Here is a 14504-nt window from a genome sequence, read left to right as displayed (position 1 = left end):
CAGGATCAATTTATCCCAAAGAGGAGGAAAGATTCTAAGGGGAGTAAGAGGCACCCGTGGCTGACAAGGGAAGTCAAGGACAGCATAAAAATAAAAGGGAAGAAGTATAACATAGCAAAGAAGAGTGGGAAGCCAGAGGATTGGGACTCTTTTAAAGAGCAACAGAAGATAACTAAAAAGGCACTACGGGGAGAAAAGATGAGGTACGAGGGTAAACTAGCCAATAATATAAAGGAGGATAGTAAAAGCTTTTTTAGGTATGTAAAGAGGAAAAAAATAGTCAAGGCAAATGTGGGTCCCTTGAAGACAGAAGCAGGGGAATTTATTATGGGGAACAAGGAAATGGCAGACGAGTTGAACCGGTACTTTGGATCTGTCTTCACTAAGGAGGATACAAACAATCTCCCAGATGTTCTAGTGGCCAGAGATCTTAGGGTGACAGAGGAACTGGAGGAAATCCACATTAGGCAGGAAAAAGTTTTGGGTAGACTGATGGGGCTCAAGGCTGATAAATCCCCAGGGCCTGATGGTATGCATCCCAGGGTGCTTAAGGAGGTGGCTCTAGAAATTATGGACGCATTAGTGATTATTTTCCAATGTTCTATAGATTCCGAGTCAGTTCCTGTGGATTGGAGGGTAGCTAATGTTATCCCACTTTTCAAGAAAGGAGGGAGAGAGAAAACGGGAAATTATAGACCAGTTAGTCTGACATCAGTGGTGGGGAAGATGCTGGAGTCAATTATAAAAGACGAAATTGCGGAGCATTTGGATAGCAGTAACAGGATCGTTCCGAGTCAGCATGGATTTACGAAGGGGAAATCATGCTTGACTAATCTACTGGAATTTTTTGAGGATGTAACTAGGAAAATTGACAAGGGAGAGCCGGTGGATGTGGTGTACCTCGACTTTCAGAAAGCCTTCGACAAGGTCCCACATAGGAGATTGGTGGGCAAAATTAGAGCACATGATATTGGAGGTAGGGTACTGACATGGATAGAAAGTTGGTTAACAGACAGAAAGCCAAGAGTGGGGATAAATGAGTTCCTTTCAGAATGGCAGGCAGTGACTAGTGGGGTACCGCAAGGCTCGGTGTTGGGACCGCAGCTATTTACAATATACATCAATGACTTGGATGAAGGGATTAAAAGTACCATTAGCAAATTTGCAGATGATACAAAGCTGGGTGGCAGTGTGAACTGTGAGGAAGATGCAATGAGGTTGCAGGGTGACTTGGACAGGTTGTGTGAGTGGGCGGATGCTTGGCAGATGCAGTTTAATGAGGATAAGTGTGAGGTTATCCACTTTGGTGGTAAGAATAGGAAGGCAGATTATTATCTGAATGGTGTCAAGTTAGGAAAAGGGGACGTACAACGTGATCTGGGTGTCCTAGTGCATCAGTCACTGAAATGAAGCATGGAGGTACAGCAGGCAGTGAAGAAAGCCAATGGAATGTTGGCCTTCATAACAAGAGGAGTTGAGTATAGGAGCAAAGAGATCCTTCTGCAGTTGTACAGGGCCCTAGTGAGACCACACCTGGAGTACTGTGTGCAGTTTTGGTCTCCAAATTTGAGGAAGGATATTCTTGCTATTGAGGGCGTGCAGCGTAGGTTTACTAGGTTCATTCCCGGAATGGCGGGACTGTCATATGTTGAAAGACTGGAGCGACTAGGCTTGTATACACTGGAATTTAGAAGGAAAAGAGGGGATCTTATCGAAACGTATAAGATTATTAAGGGGTTGGACACATTAGAGGCAGGAAACATGTTCCCAATGCTGGGGGCCACAGTTTGAGAATAAGGGTTAGGCCATTTAGAACAGAGATGAGGAAAAACAGAGAGTTGTGAATTTGTGGAATTCTCTGCCTCAGAGGGCAGTGGAGGCCAATCTCTGAATACATTCAAGAGAGAGCTAGATAGAGCTCTTAAGGATAGCGGAGTCAGGGGGTATGGGAAGAAAGCGGGAACGGGGTACTGATTGAGAATGATCAGCCATGATCACATTGAATGTCGGTGCTGGCTCGAAGGGCCGAATGGCCTACTCCTGCACCTATTGTCTATTTTCTATTGTCTATTGTCTAAAAGACTTCATTCACCCTATCAATTCGCCTCATATTTTTATGTACTTCTATATGTTCACCTGTTACCCTGCACTCCAAGGAATAAAGTCTCAGCCTCCCCAGTCTCTCCCTATAGCTCAGGCCCTCGTCCAGCAACATCCTTTAAAATCTCCTCTGCACTCTTTCCAGCTTAATGACATCCTTCCTATAGCAGGGTAACCAAAACTAAACACAATACTCCAAATGTGGCCTCAAAAATCTCTTGGGCAACTGTAACATGACGTCCCAACTTCTATATTCAATAGAAACATAGAAACATAGAAAATAGGTGCAGGAGTGGGCCATTCGGCCCTTCGAGCCTGCACCGCCATTCAATATGATCATGGCTGATCATCCAACTCAGTATCCCGTACCTGCCTTCTCTCTATACCCCCTGATCCCTTTAGCCACAAGGGCCACATCTAACTCCCTCTTAAATATAGCCAATGAACTGGCCTCAACTACCTTCTGTGGCAGAGAATTCCACAGATTCACCACTCTGTGTGAAAAAAAAGTTCTCATCTCGGTCCTAAAAGACTTCCCCCTTACCCTTAAACTGTGACCCCTTGTTCTGGACTTCCCCAACATCGGGAACAATCTTCCTGCATCTAGCCTGTCCAACCCCTTAAGAATTTTGTAAGTTTCTATAAGATCCCCCCTCAATCTTCTAAATTGCAGCGAGTACAAGCCGAGTCTATCCAGTCTTTCTTCATATTCAATACCCTGAATGAAGGCAAATGTACCAAAGGCCTCCTTCACCATCCTATCTACCCGTGATGCCACTTTCAGGGAACTATGTACCTGCACTTTCAGATCCCTCTGTTCTACAAACAGAGTCCAACCATTCACTGTGAAGGTCCTGCCCTGGTTTGACTTCCCAAAATGCATCAGCTCACACTTATATACACTGAAGGTATCACAAAATGCTGGAGTAACTCAGCAGGTCAGGCAGCATCTAGGAGAGAGGGAATGGGTGACGTTTTAGGTCGAGACCCTTCTTCAGACTGAAACTTATATACACTGAACTCCTTTAACCATTCCTCAGCCCAATTGCCCAGCTAATCAAGTTCCTGCTGTAATTTTTGGTAACTATCTTCACCGTTTACAAAACCACCTATTTTAGTGTCTTCTGCCAACTTATTATGCCTTGCACAATCGCATCCAGATCGCTGATATAAACCAGGAACTAGAGGGCAATAGAGAGCTATACAGCAGGGAAATAGGCCCTTCTGGTCAACTCATCCGTGCAGGCCAATTTGCTTGTCTCGTTTGCTTGCATCTGGCCGATATCCCACTAAACCTTTTCTACCCGTGAACTTGTCCAAATGTTTATTAAACATCATAATTGCACTTGTCTATATTTCAGAGAGGCAGAATAGGCAAGGGAGGCAGATGGAGAGAGGGTCCTTTTCAGAATGGCAGGCAGTGACTAGTGGGGTACCGCAAGGCTCAGTGCTGGGACCCCAGCTATTTACAATATATATTAATGATTTGGACGAGGGAATTGAATGCAACATCTCCAAGTTTGAGGATGACACGATGCTGGGGAGCAGTGTTAGCTGTGAGGAGGATGCTTGGAGGCTGCAACGTGACTTGGATAGGTTAGGTGAGTGGGCAAAGGCATGGCAGATGCAGTATAATGTGGATAAAAGTGAGGTTATCCACTTTGGTGGCAAGAACAGGAAAGCAGACTATTACCTGAATGGTGGCCGATTAGGAGAAGGGGAAATGCAACGAGATCTGGGTTTCGTGGTACACCAGTCATTGAAAGTAGGCATGCAGGTGCAGCAGGCAGTGAAGAAAGCGAATGGTATGTTGGCATTCATAGCGAGGTGATTTGAGTATAGGAGCAGGGAGGTTCTGCTGCAGTTGTACAGGGCATTGGTGAGACCATACCTGGAGTATTGCGTACAGTTTTGGTCTCCTAATCTGAGGAAAGACATTCTTGCCAGAGAGGGAGTACAGAGAAGGTTCACCAGATTGATTCCTGGGATGGCAGGACTTTCATATGAAGAAAGACTGGATAGACTCAGTTTGTACTCGCTGGAATTTAGAAGATTGAGGGGGGATCTTATAGAAACTTACAAAATTCTTAAGGGGTTGGACAGGCTAGATGCAGGAAGAATGTTCCCGATGTTGGGGAAGTCCACAACAAGGGGTCACAGTTTAAGGATAAGGGGGAAGTCTTTTAGGACCGAGATGAGAATGGTTTTTTTCACGCAGAGAGTGGTGAATCTGTGGAATTCTCTGCCACAGAAGGTAGTTGAGGCCAGTTCATTGGCTATATTTAAGAGGGATTTAGATGTGGCCCTTGTGGCTAAAGGGATCAGGGGGTATGGAGAGAAGGCAGGTACGGGATATTGAGTTGGATGATCAGCCATGATCATATTGAATGGCGGTGCAGGCTCGAAGGGCCGAATGGCCTACTCCTGCACCTATTTTCTATGTTTCTATGTGAAGCCAGAGGAAGGAATGCAGGAGGTGGAGGCAAGGGGGGGGGGGGGGGGGGGAATAGGTGTGTGTCCAGGTGGGGCACAAGGGAAGAGAGGTAAGGGGCTGTTGGGGGGGTTACCTATAGTTGGTGAATTCAATGTTCATACCATTGGGTTGTGAGCTACCCAAGCTTTGTGTAAACCAGCATCTTCAGTTCCTTGTTTCTACAATTACACATTGCAATATATCTAACAATTCCTTCTTCATTACCCTACAATGTTTAAAACCTTGAAGTGATCTGATAAATCAACAGAAATCACATTAAGTTTTCCAAATTGGTCCATTTTCTTTTGTGTGTGTGCTTTAGCTGCCAATGTTGCAATGAACTGAACTCGAGGGCAGCTAAACTCAATTGCTTCATTTCACTATTTACTTCCTTTCTTCATAATTTTGGTTTTACAAACTGCTGAATTGATAATCGTCATCATCATCATCATCATCACGAGAACTTTAAAAAGCCTTGCCCTGCACAAATATATTCAGTTCAGTATTGCTGCTTCGATTCTTCTCACTCCACGGGACTCCGTCCGACCAACTGGTGGACCAACACGACCACAACAAACCTCTCATTCAGGTGGGTGATTAGTATAATTTAGTTTAGTTTAGTTTATTGAAATGCTTTTGTTGCATGCTAACCAGTCAGCGAAAAGACGATACATGATTACTATCGCGCCATCGACAGTGTACAGCTACATGATAAAGGGAATAATGTGAATAACGTTTAGTGCAAGATAAAGTCCAGTAAAGTCCAACCAGAGAAGGTCCAAGGGTCTCCAATGAGGTAGATAGTAGCTTAGCACCGCTCGCTAGTTGCTGGTAAGATGGTTCGGTTGCCCTGATCACAGCTGGGAAGAAACTGTCCCTGAATGTGGATGTGTTTTCACACTTCTGTACCTCTTGCTTGATGGAAGAATGGAGAAGAGGGAGTGTCCGGGGTGCCACTCGGGATGAGAGGGGAAAAGTTTAAAGGAGCAATGTTCTTTTTACACAGGGTCTGCAATTTTACGAGGGTCTCCAATGAGGTAGGCAGTAGCTCAGGACCGCTCTCCAGCTGTTGATAGAGTGGTTCAGGTGAAGAGTTGCTGCCTCATTGCGTCAGAGACCTGGGTTCTATCCTGACTATGAGGGTCGTGCGTACGGAATTTGTACGTTCTCCCCGTGACCTCGTGGGTTTTTTCCAGCTGCACGGGTTTCCTCCCACATCCCAAAGATGTGCAGGTTTGTAGGTTAATTGACTTCTGTACAATTGTCCCTAGTGTGTCGGAAGCAAAACTGGGATAACATAGAACTAGTGTACGGGTAATCGCTGAGGGACAACTTGATAGATGTGTATGAACTTATGAGGGAGATAGCCAGACTCTGTTCCTCATGGTGGAATTATTAAATACTAAAGGTTAATGTTTCTAAGATAAGAGGGTGAAAGTTCAAAAAAGATTTATGGTGTAATTTATTTTACACATTGAGTGTGCTAGATGCATGGAATGTGTTCCCAGAGGAAGTGGTGGAAGCAGAAGAAACAACATGTAAGAGCTGTTTAGATAGGCACATGCCCAGGCAGTGAATGAACGGATATGGACCAGATGCAGGCAGACAGGATTAGTTGAGTTTGCCATCGTGGCTGGCACAGACACAATGGGCCGAAGGGCCTATTCTGTACAATATTGTTCTATGCCATTTCTATTGTGAATTACCTCTTAGTGTTAGCAAGAGGAAAAAGTAATCAAAAACATTTATGAGTTAAAGTGTGACACCTGAAATCTACATCTTAAAACTTTGCTAACTCGGCCCACTGTAAATTTCCTCTGGTGTGTCGGGAGTGGATGTGAAAGTGGGATAACATAGAACAAGTGTGAACAGTTGATCGATGGCCGCCTGGACTTGGTGGGCCAAAGGGCCTGTTTCAGAATTAGAACGGTTCAAATAACTAAGACAGCTTGCAGATTTAGTTTAGTTTAGTTTCGAGATACAGCATGTAAACAAGATCTTTGGCCCACCGATTCTATACGGACCATAGATCACCTGTTCACACACGTTCAATGTTATCCCACTTTCTCATACACCCTCTACACACCAGGGGGGTATTTACAGAGGGCCAATCAGCCTACAAACCCGCACGTCTTTGGGATGTGGGAGGAAACCGAGCACCCCGGAGAAAATCCACGCGGTCACGGGGAGAACGAGCAAACTCCACACACAGACGGCACCCAAGGTCGGGATTGAACCAGGGTCTCTAGTGCTGTGAGGCACCAACTGTGCCATCGCGCCGCACTTTGGATGGTGCAGATATCTTAAAACTAACCTATCATTCTGTCTTAATATTTAGATGCGTTGATGGCTGACTCTACAGCAAGCAATGAGAGTGCAACATGGACAAATACCTCCCGCAACATCACCTGCATATTACCCTACACAGTTTTTCCATCATTTATGCTTACTGCGTACTCCATCATTTGTATAGCTGGAGCCATTCTCAACTGCCTGGCTTTCTACGTATACTTCTGTCACATTCCCAGCAGCAATAGCGTCATCGTTTATTTGAAAAACCTGGTGGTGGCCGATTTGTTGCTCGTCCTGTCTCTGCCGATAAGGATCATAGAACTGAACGTCACGTTCCCTGTTGCATTCAGAAAATTCTACTGTAGTTTCATAGCTTCAATCTTCTATTTGAATATGTACTCGAGCATTCTCTTCCTCGGGTACATAGCTGGCAACAGATACCTCAAGATTGTGAAACCACTCAATACGTACGCTTTCCAAAGACTCCGATCTGCCAAAATTCTCTCCGTAGGAACCTGGTGCACACTCTTTGCCCTTGGAATGTCTTATGTATTCCTGAAGGGGGAAAAGACGCCAAGGACCAATTTGAAAACAGCTTGCCTGGAATTTAGAGGTGGTTTTGGAGTATACTTTCATCTAGCCCTTCACACTGGTGGCACAGTCTTATTTCTCCTTGTGTTAGTAGCTCTCTGTTTCTTCTACCTTCAAACCCTGAGGCGACTGGAGAAGTCCCCGTCTTCGAGTTCAAACAAGAAGCAAGTCAAGGCAAAAAACAACATTCTGGTTCTGCTCGTGGTGTTCCTAATTTGCTTTGTCCCCTATCACATAGTTAGGATTCCTTACATGTTGAGTCAGATAAATGTCATCTCCAGTTGCTACTGGAAGATGATGCTGCTCAACTTCAAGGAACCCACCATTGTTCTGGCAACGCTTAACTCGTGCTTAGATCCGGTGATCTACTTCTTATCCTGCCAGGCATTTAGGTTGAAGTTGGGGCTGGAAAAAGATACAAGTGACAGCAATCTGCCCGAAGACCGATCTGCACGAGCAAATGTGTCGCAAACTGTGCTGGACTCCCCTGCCCACAGCCACGTCAACAACGCAAATGACTGTGGTATCAACCTTGAAAAGCTGAACTAGGTGCCCATCCCATGCAGGAAGTAGGAAGGAACTGCAGATGCTGGCTAGCACCGAAGGTACACACAAAATGCTGTAGTAACTCAGCAGGTCAGGCAGTGTCCCTGGAGAAAAGGAATAGGTGACGTTTCGGCTCGAGACCCTCCCACAGACAGAGTCGTGGAGAGGGAAACTAGAGGCAATGACCTGTCTATCTCGGTTTCCATCTCAATTATTCCACTTAACTGTAAAGAAATGACCAAAACCCCCTTGAAAGCTACTTGGCCACAATAAACAGAATGCCTCTCTCGATTTCCCTCCACATTCCTGGAATGGACCAACACATTTCAGGAACATTGAGCAATTTTGAGATGCTACTGGAGTTCTTCATCTGACTGAACGGTAATCATATAACACACAAGGTCTCGCTAAACTGAAATCAAATTGGCTAACATTGAGATGTTATCTAGGAAATACATGTTCACAGCCAAGAGTCCAGGAAGAAGGGATGACTTTTATGACTGCAACCTCCAGGAACAACAATCTTCACCAAGACTCCTATGTACCCAAGTCTTATTTCGTCACATAAGCTCTCCCCTATCATACATTTGGCTTCAGCTTCATATGAATATGGATGCTTACAGCTCTCATTAGACGCAAAAGAAACTGGTTTAAACAGTACGTGTCAATAATTTCTGCTCCTTTTTGTTAACAGGCCGCGTTGAGCCAATAATAAAATTTGTATTCAATTGTTCAAAACTTCAGGTGTAATTATGAATCTAGCAAACACCTCAATATCTATGCACAGCACAAATACAACCATATCTCACTTTACTCAGGGGTTTACATTTGGGAAAAGCAGCACGTATCTCAAAAACACATCAATCAAACATTTTTACCATAAGAATGGTAGAGTGGAACAGTGGCGCAGCGGTAGAGTTGTTGCCTCACAGCGCCGGAGACCCGGGTTCAATCCTGACTACGAGTGCTATCTGTACAGAATTTGTACGTTCTCTCTGTAACCGCGTGGGTTTTCTCTGGGAGCTATGGTTTCCTCCCACATTCCAAAGATGTACGAGGCTTGTAAGTGAATCGGTAAGAGCTGTATAGCGGACTCAGGGAAGATATTTTTCTACACTAGTTCCGCCTGCCTGCGTTTAGCACATATCCCTCAAAACCTTTCCTATCCCTGTACCTGTCAAAGTGTCTTTTAAACGTTGTTAATGTGTGTGCCACAACTATCTTCTCTGGTAGCTCTTCCATATACCCACCACCCTCTGAGTGAAAAGGTTGCCGCTCAAGTTCCTATTAAATCTTTCCCCCTCATCTTAATCCTATCCCTTCTGGTTCTTGATTCCCCTAGTAAGTTTTACTCTACAAATTGAGAGGGAGAAGGGAAAATCGGAGGTGTCAGTATTACAGTATAGCAAAGGGGATTACAGAGGCATGAGGCAGGAGCTGGCCAAAATTGACTGGAAGGAGGCCCTAGCAGGGAAGACTGTGGAACAGCAAAGGCAGGTATTCCTGGGAATAATGCAGAAGTTGCAGGATCAATTTATCCCAAAGAGGAGGAAAGATTCTAAGGGGAGTAAGAGACACCCGTGGCTGACAAGGGAAGTCAAGGACAGCATAAAAATAAAAGGGAAGAAGTATAACATAGCAAAGAAGAGTGGGAAGCCAGAGGATTGGGACTCTTTTAAAGAGCAACAGAAGATAACTAAAAAGGCACTACGGGGAGAAAAGATGAGGTACGAGGGTAAACTAGCCAATAATATAAAGGAGGATAGTAAAAGCTTTTTTAGGTATGTAAAGAGGAAAAAAATAGTCAAGGCAAATGTGGGTCCCTTGAAGACAGAAGCAGGGGAATTTATTATGGGGAACAAGGAAATGGCAGACGAGTTGAACCGGTACTTTGGATCTGTCTTCACTAAGGAGGATACAAACAACCTCCCAGATGTTCTAGTGGCCAGAGATCCTAGGGTGACAGAGGAACTGGAGGAAATCCACATTAGGCAGGAAAAAGTTTTGGGTAGACTGATGGGACTCAAGGCTGATAAATTCCCAGTGCCTGATGGTATGCATCCCAGGGTGCTTAAGGAGGTGGCTCTAGAAATTGTGGACGCATTAGTGATTATTTTCCAATGTTCTATAGATTCCGGGTCAGTTCCTGTGGATTGGAGGGTAGCTAATGTTATCCCACTTTTCAAGAAAGGAGGGAGAGAGAAAACGGGAAATTATAGACCAGTTAGTCTGACATCAGTGGTGGGGAAGATGCTGGAGTCAATTATAAAAGACGAAATTGCGGAGCATTTGGATAGCAGTAACAGGATCGTTCCGAGTCAGCATGGATTTACGAAGGGGAAATCATGCTTGACTAATCTACTGGAATTTTTTGAGGATGTCCTCTGTCACCCTAGGATCTCTGGCAACTAGGAAAATTGACAGGGGAGAGCCGGTGGATGTGGTGTACCTCGACTTTCAGAAAGCCTTCGACAAGGTCCCACATAGGAGATTGGTGGGCAAAATTAGAGCACATGGTATTGGAGGTAGAGTACTGACATGGATAGAAAGTTGGTTGACAGACAGAAAGCAAAGAGTGGGGATAAATGGGTCCCTTTCAGAATGGCAGGCAGTGACTAGTAGGGTACCGCAAGGCTCGGTGATGGGACCGCAGCTATTTATAATATACATCAATGACTTGGATGAAGGGATTAAAAGTACCATTAGCAAATTTGCAGATGATACAAAGCTGGGTGGCAGTGTGAACTGTGAGGAAGATGCTATGAGGTTGCAGGGTGACTTGGACAGGTTGTGTGAGTGGGCGGATGCTTGGCAGATGCAGTTTAATGTGGATAAGTGTGAGGTTATCCACTTTGGTGGTAAGAATAGGAAGGCAGATTATTATCTGAATGGTGTTAAATTAGGAAAAGGGGACGTTCAACGTGATCTGGGTGTCCTAGTGCATCAGTCACTGAAAGGAAGCATGCAGGTACAGCAGGCAGTGAAGAAAGCCAATGGAATGTTGGCCTTCATAACAAGAGGAGTTGAGTATAGGAGTAAAGAGGTCCTTCTGCAGTTGTACAGGGCCCTAGTGAGACCACACCTGGAGTACTGTGTGCAGTTTTGGTCTCCAAATTTGAGGAAGGATATTCTTGCTATTGAGGGCGTGCAGCGTAGGTTTACTAGGTTAATTCCCGGAATGGCGGAACTGTCATATGTTGAAAGACTGGAGCGACTAGGCTTGTATACACTGGAATTTAGAACGATGAGAGGGGATCTTATCGAAACGTATAAGATTATTAACGGGTTGGACACATTAGAGGCAGGAAACATGTTCCCAATGTTGGGGGAGTCCAGAACCAGGGGCCACAGTTTGAGAATAAGGGGTAGGCCATTTAGAACAGAGATGAGGAAAAACTTTTTCAGTCAGAGAGTTGTGAATCTGTGGAATTCTCTGCCTCAGAGGGCAGTGGAGGCCAATTTGAATATATTCAAGAGAGAGCTAGATAGAGCTCTTAAGGATAGCGGAGTCAGGGGGTATGGGGAGAAAGCGGGAACGGGGTACTGATTGAGAATGATCAGCCATGATCACATTGAATGGCGGTGCTGGCTCGAAGGGCTGAATGGCCTACTCCTGCTCCTATTGTCTATTGTCTATTGTCTAAAAGACTTCATTCACCCTATCAATTCGCCTCATATTTTTATGTACTTCTATATGTTCACCTGTTACCCTGCACTCCAAGGAATAAAGTCTCAGCCTCCCCAGTCTCTCCCTATAGCTCAGGCCCTCGTCCAGCAACATCCTTTAAAATCTCCTCTGCACTCTTTCCAGCTTAATGACATCCTTCCTATAGCAGGGTAACCAAAACTGAACACAATACTCCAAATGTGGCCTCAAAAATGTCTTGTGCAACTGTAACATGACGTCCCAACTTCTATATTCTATAGAAACATAGAAACATAGAAAATAGGTGCAGGAGTGGGCCATTCGGCCCTTCGAGCCTGCACCGCCATTCAATATGATCATGGCTGATCATCCAACTCAGTATCCCGTACCTGCCTTCTCTCCATACCCCCTGATCCCTTTAGCCACAAGGGCCACATCTAACTCCCTCTTAAATATAGCCAATGAACTGGCCTCAACTACCTTCTGTGGCAGAGAATTCCACAGATTCACCCCTCTCTGTGTGAAAAAAAACGTTCTCATCTCGGTCCTAAAAGACTTCCCCCTTATCCTTAAACTGTGACCCCTTGTTCTGGACGTCCCGAACATCGGGAACAATCTTCCTGCATTTAGCCTGTCCAACCCCTTAAGAATTTTGTAAGTTTCTATAAGATCCCCCCTCAATCTTCTAAATTGCAGCGAGTACAAGCCGAGTCTATCCAGTCTTTCTTCATATTCAATACTCTGAATGAAGGCAAATGTACCAAAGGCCTCCTTCACCATCCTATCTACCCGTGATGCCACTTTCAGGGAACTATGTACCTGCACTCTCAGATCCCTCTGCTCTAAAAACAAAGTCCTACCATTCACTGTGAAGGTCCTGCCCTGGTTTGACTTCCCAAAATGCATCAGCTCACACTTATATACACTGAAGGTATCACAAAATGCTGGAGTAACTCAGCAGGTCAGGCAGCATCTAGGAGAGAGGGAATGGGTGACGTTTTAGTTCGAGACCCTTCTTCAGACTGAAACTTATATTCACTGAACTCCTTTAACCATTCCTCAGCCCACTTGCCCAGCTAATCAAGTTCCTGCTGTAATTTTTGGTAACTATCTTCACCGTTTACAAAACCACCTATTTTAGTGTCTTTTGCCAACTTATTATGCCTTGCACAATCGCATCCAGATCGCTGATATAAACCAGGAACTAGAGGGCAATAGAGAGCTATACAGCAGGGAAATAGGCCCTTCTGGTCAACTCATCCGTGCAGGCCAAGTTGCTCGTCTCATTTGCTTGCATCTGGCCGATATCCCACTAAACCTTTTCTACCCGTGAACTTGTCCAAATATTTATTAAACATCATAATTGCACTTGTCTATATTTCAGAGAGGCAGAATAGGCAAGGGAGGCAGATGGAGAGAGCAACAGAGCAACACAACCTGAAACATCAACTAACAATTCGCACAGATGCTGCTGCACTTGCTGAGTTCCTCCAGCACTTTACTTTTGCTCAAGATTCGAGCATGTGCAGTTTCTTGTGTCTACATTTGATGAATTTATGTATGGTTTGTGGGACTTTGCATGAAGATTGGCTGGCCTCTCTTTGCCTTCGGTCACCATGTTTTGTTGCACAGAAGCCGTTTACAAACACTGGGAGACACATAAGTACTAGTTAGGTCCCAGCGATAAATTCTGCAGCAACCTCCAACAGCACCAGACACAACATTGAAATAGAGTTGTGGAATGATACAGCACAGAAACAGGCCATTCAGTCCAACCCGTCCATGTCGCGCAAGATGCCCCATCTATGCCAGTCCCATTAGCCCACATTCCTCTAAACCTTTCCTATCCCTGTTCCTGCCCAAACTCATTGGACATGTTGATCCCATATCCAAAGGTCTTTTGAGTTTTGTTATTGTACGTGTCTGAACAACTTCCTCTGACAGTTCGTTCAATAAACACACCAACCTTTAAGTGAAAAAGTTGCCCCTCAGGTTTCTATTAAATCTTTTCCATTTCACCTTAAACCATCGGGGGTTCTCGATTCCCCCGATTACCCATTCTATGCCCCTCATGATTTTACACACCTCAATAAGATCACTCCTCAGTCTCCTTAACCTTATGGCCCAGTCTACAATGCAAAACTTTGTTAAATACCTTGCTGAAGTCCATACAGAGCACATCTACCACCCTGCCTTCATCAATCCTCTTTAGTGACCTCCTCAAAAATATCAATCAATTAATGGTACAGGATTTCTCCCGTACAAAGCCATGTTGATTACCATTAATCAACCCCTGCCTTTCCCAATGATCGTAAATCCTGCTTCCCTTTTCTCCCCACCCCACCTCCATGTTCCTCTTGGTCTTGCACCTATTTCCCCCTCCCCCCCATCCTCCTTCATTCTTTCCTCTGGCTTCACAATTTGCAACTCATCAATCATTCCATATCACACTAAATTCAATTAAACATGTCTGGGGACTTACACATTCCAAAAAAAGGACCCAAAGTGCTGGATTTACTCTGCGGGTCAGGCAGCATCTCTGGAGATCATGGATAAGTGATGTTTCGGGTCGAGACCCTTCTTCTGACTAATTGGGGGCCTGGAGAAACTGGGAGAGAGGAGAGGCAGGACAAAGCGTGGCAGGTAATAGGTGGACATAGGTGAGGGGGTGTGTTCTGATAGGCAGGTGGTTGGGACAAAGGCCAGAGATTAAAACAGAAGGTGTAAGACAGAAGGAATGAAGAGTTGCAAATTGTGAAGCCAGAGGAAGGAATGCCGTAGGTGGAGGCGAGGGGAGGAATAGGTGTGTGTCCAGGTGGGCTCAAGGGAAGAGAGGTAAGGGGCTGTTGGGGGGGT

General features: G+C 45.0%; 2 protein-coding genes across 8 annotated transcripts in view; one reads left to right on the top strand and one right to left on the bottom strand.

The window, feature by feature from the left end:
- LOC144599502 (mediator of RNA polymerase II transcription subunit 12-like protein) overlaps positions 1-14504 on the bottom strand; it is a 395150-nt gene that overhangs the window by 241377 nt on the left and 139269 nt on the right. The window lies entirely within an intron of this gene.
- LOC144599507 (P2Y purinoceptor 14-like) lies at positions 5115-8657 on the top strand. Its single transcript, XM_078410478.1, has 2 exons — positions 5115-5162; positions 6912-8657. Exon 2 carries the CDS (start codon positions 6920-6922, stop codon positions 8003-8005), a length of 1086 nt encoding a protein of 361 aa, XP_078266604.1. The 5' UTR covers positions 5115-5162; positions 6912-6919; the 3' UTR covers positions 8006-8657.

The sequence above is a fragment of the Rhinoraja longicauda genome, chromosome 13, assembly GCF_053455715.1.
Source record: "Rhinoraja longicauda isolate Sanriku21f chromosome 13, sRhiLon1.1, whole genome shotgun sequence".
Lineage (NCBI taxonomy): Eukaryota > Metazoa > Chordata > Chondrichthyes > Rajiformes > Arhynchobatidae > Rhinoraja > Rhinoraja longicauda.
Note: the sequence above shows the minus strand (reverse complement) of the source record. Positions and strands in the feature narration are given on the sequence as shown.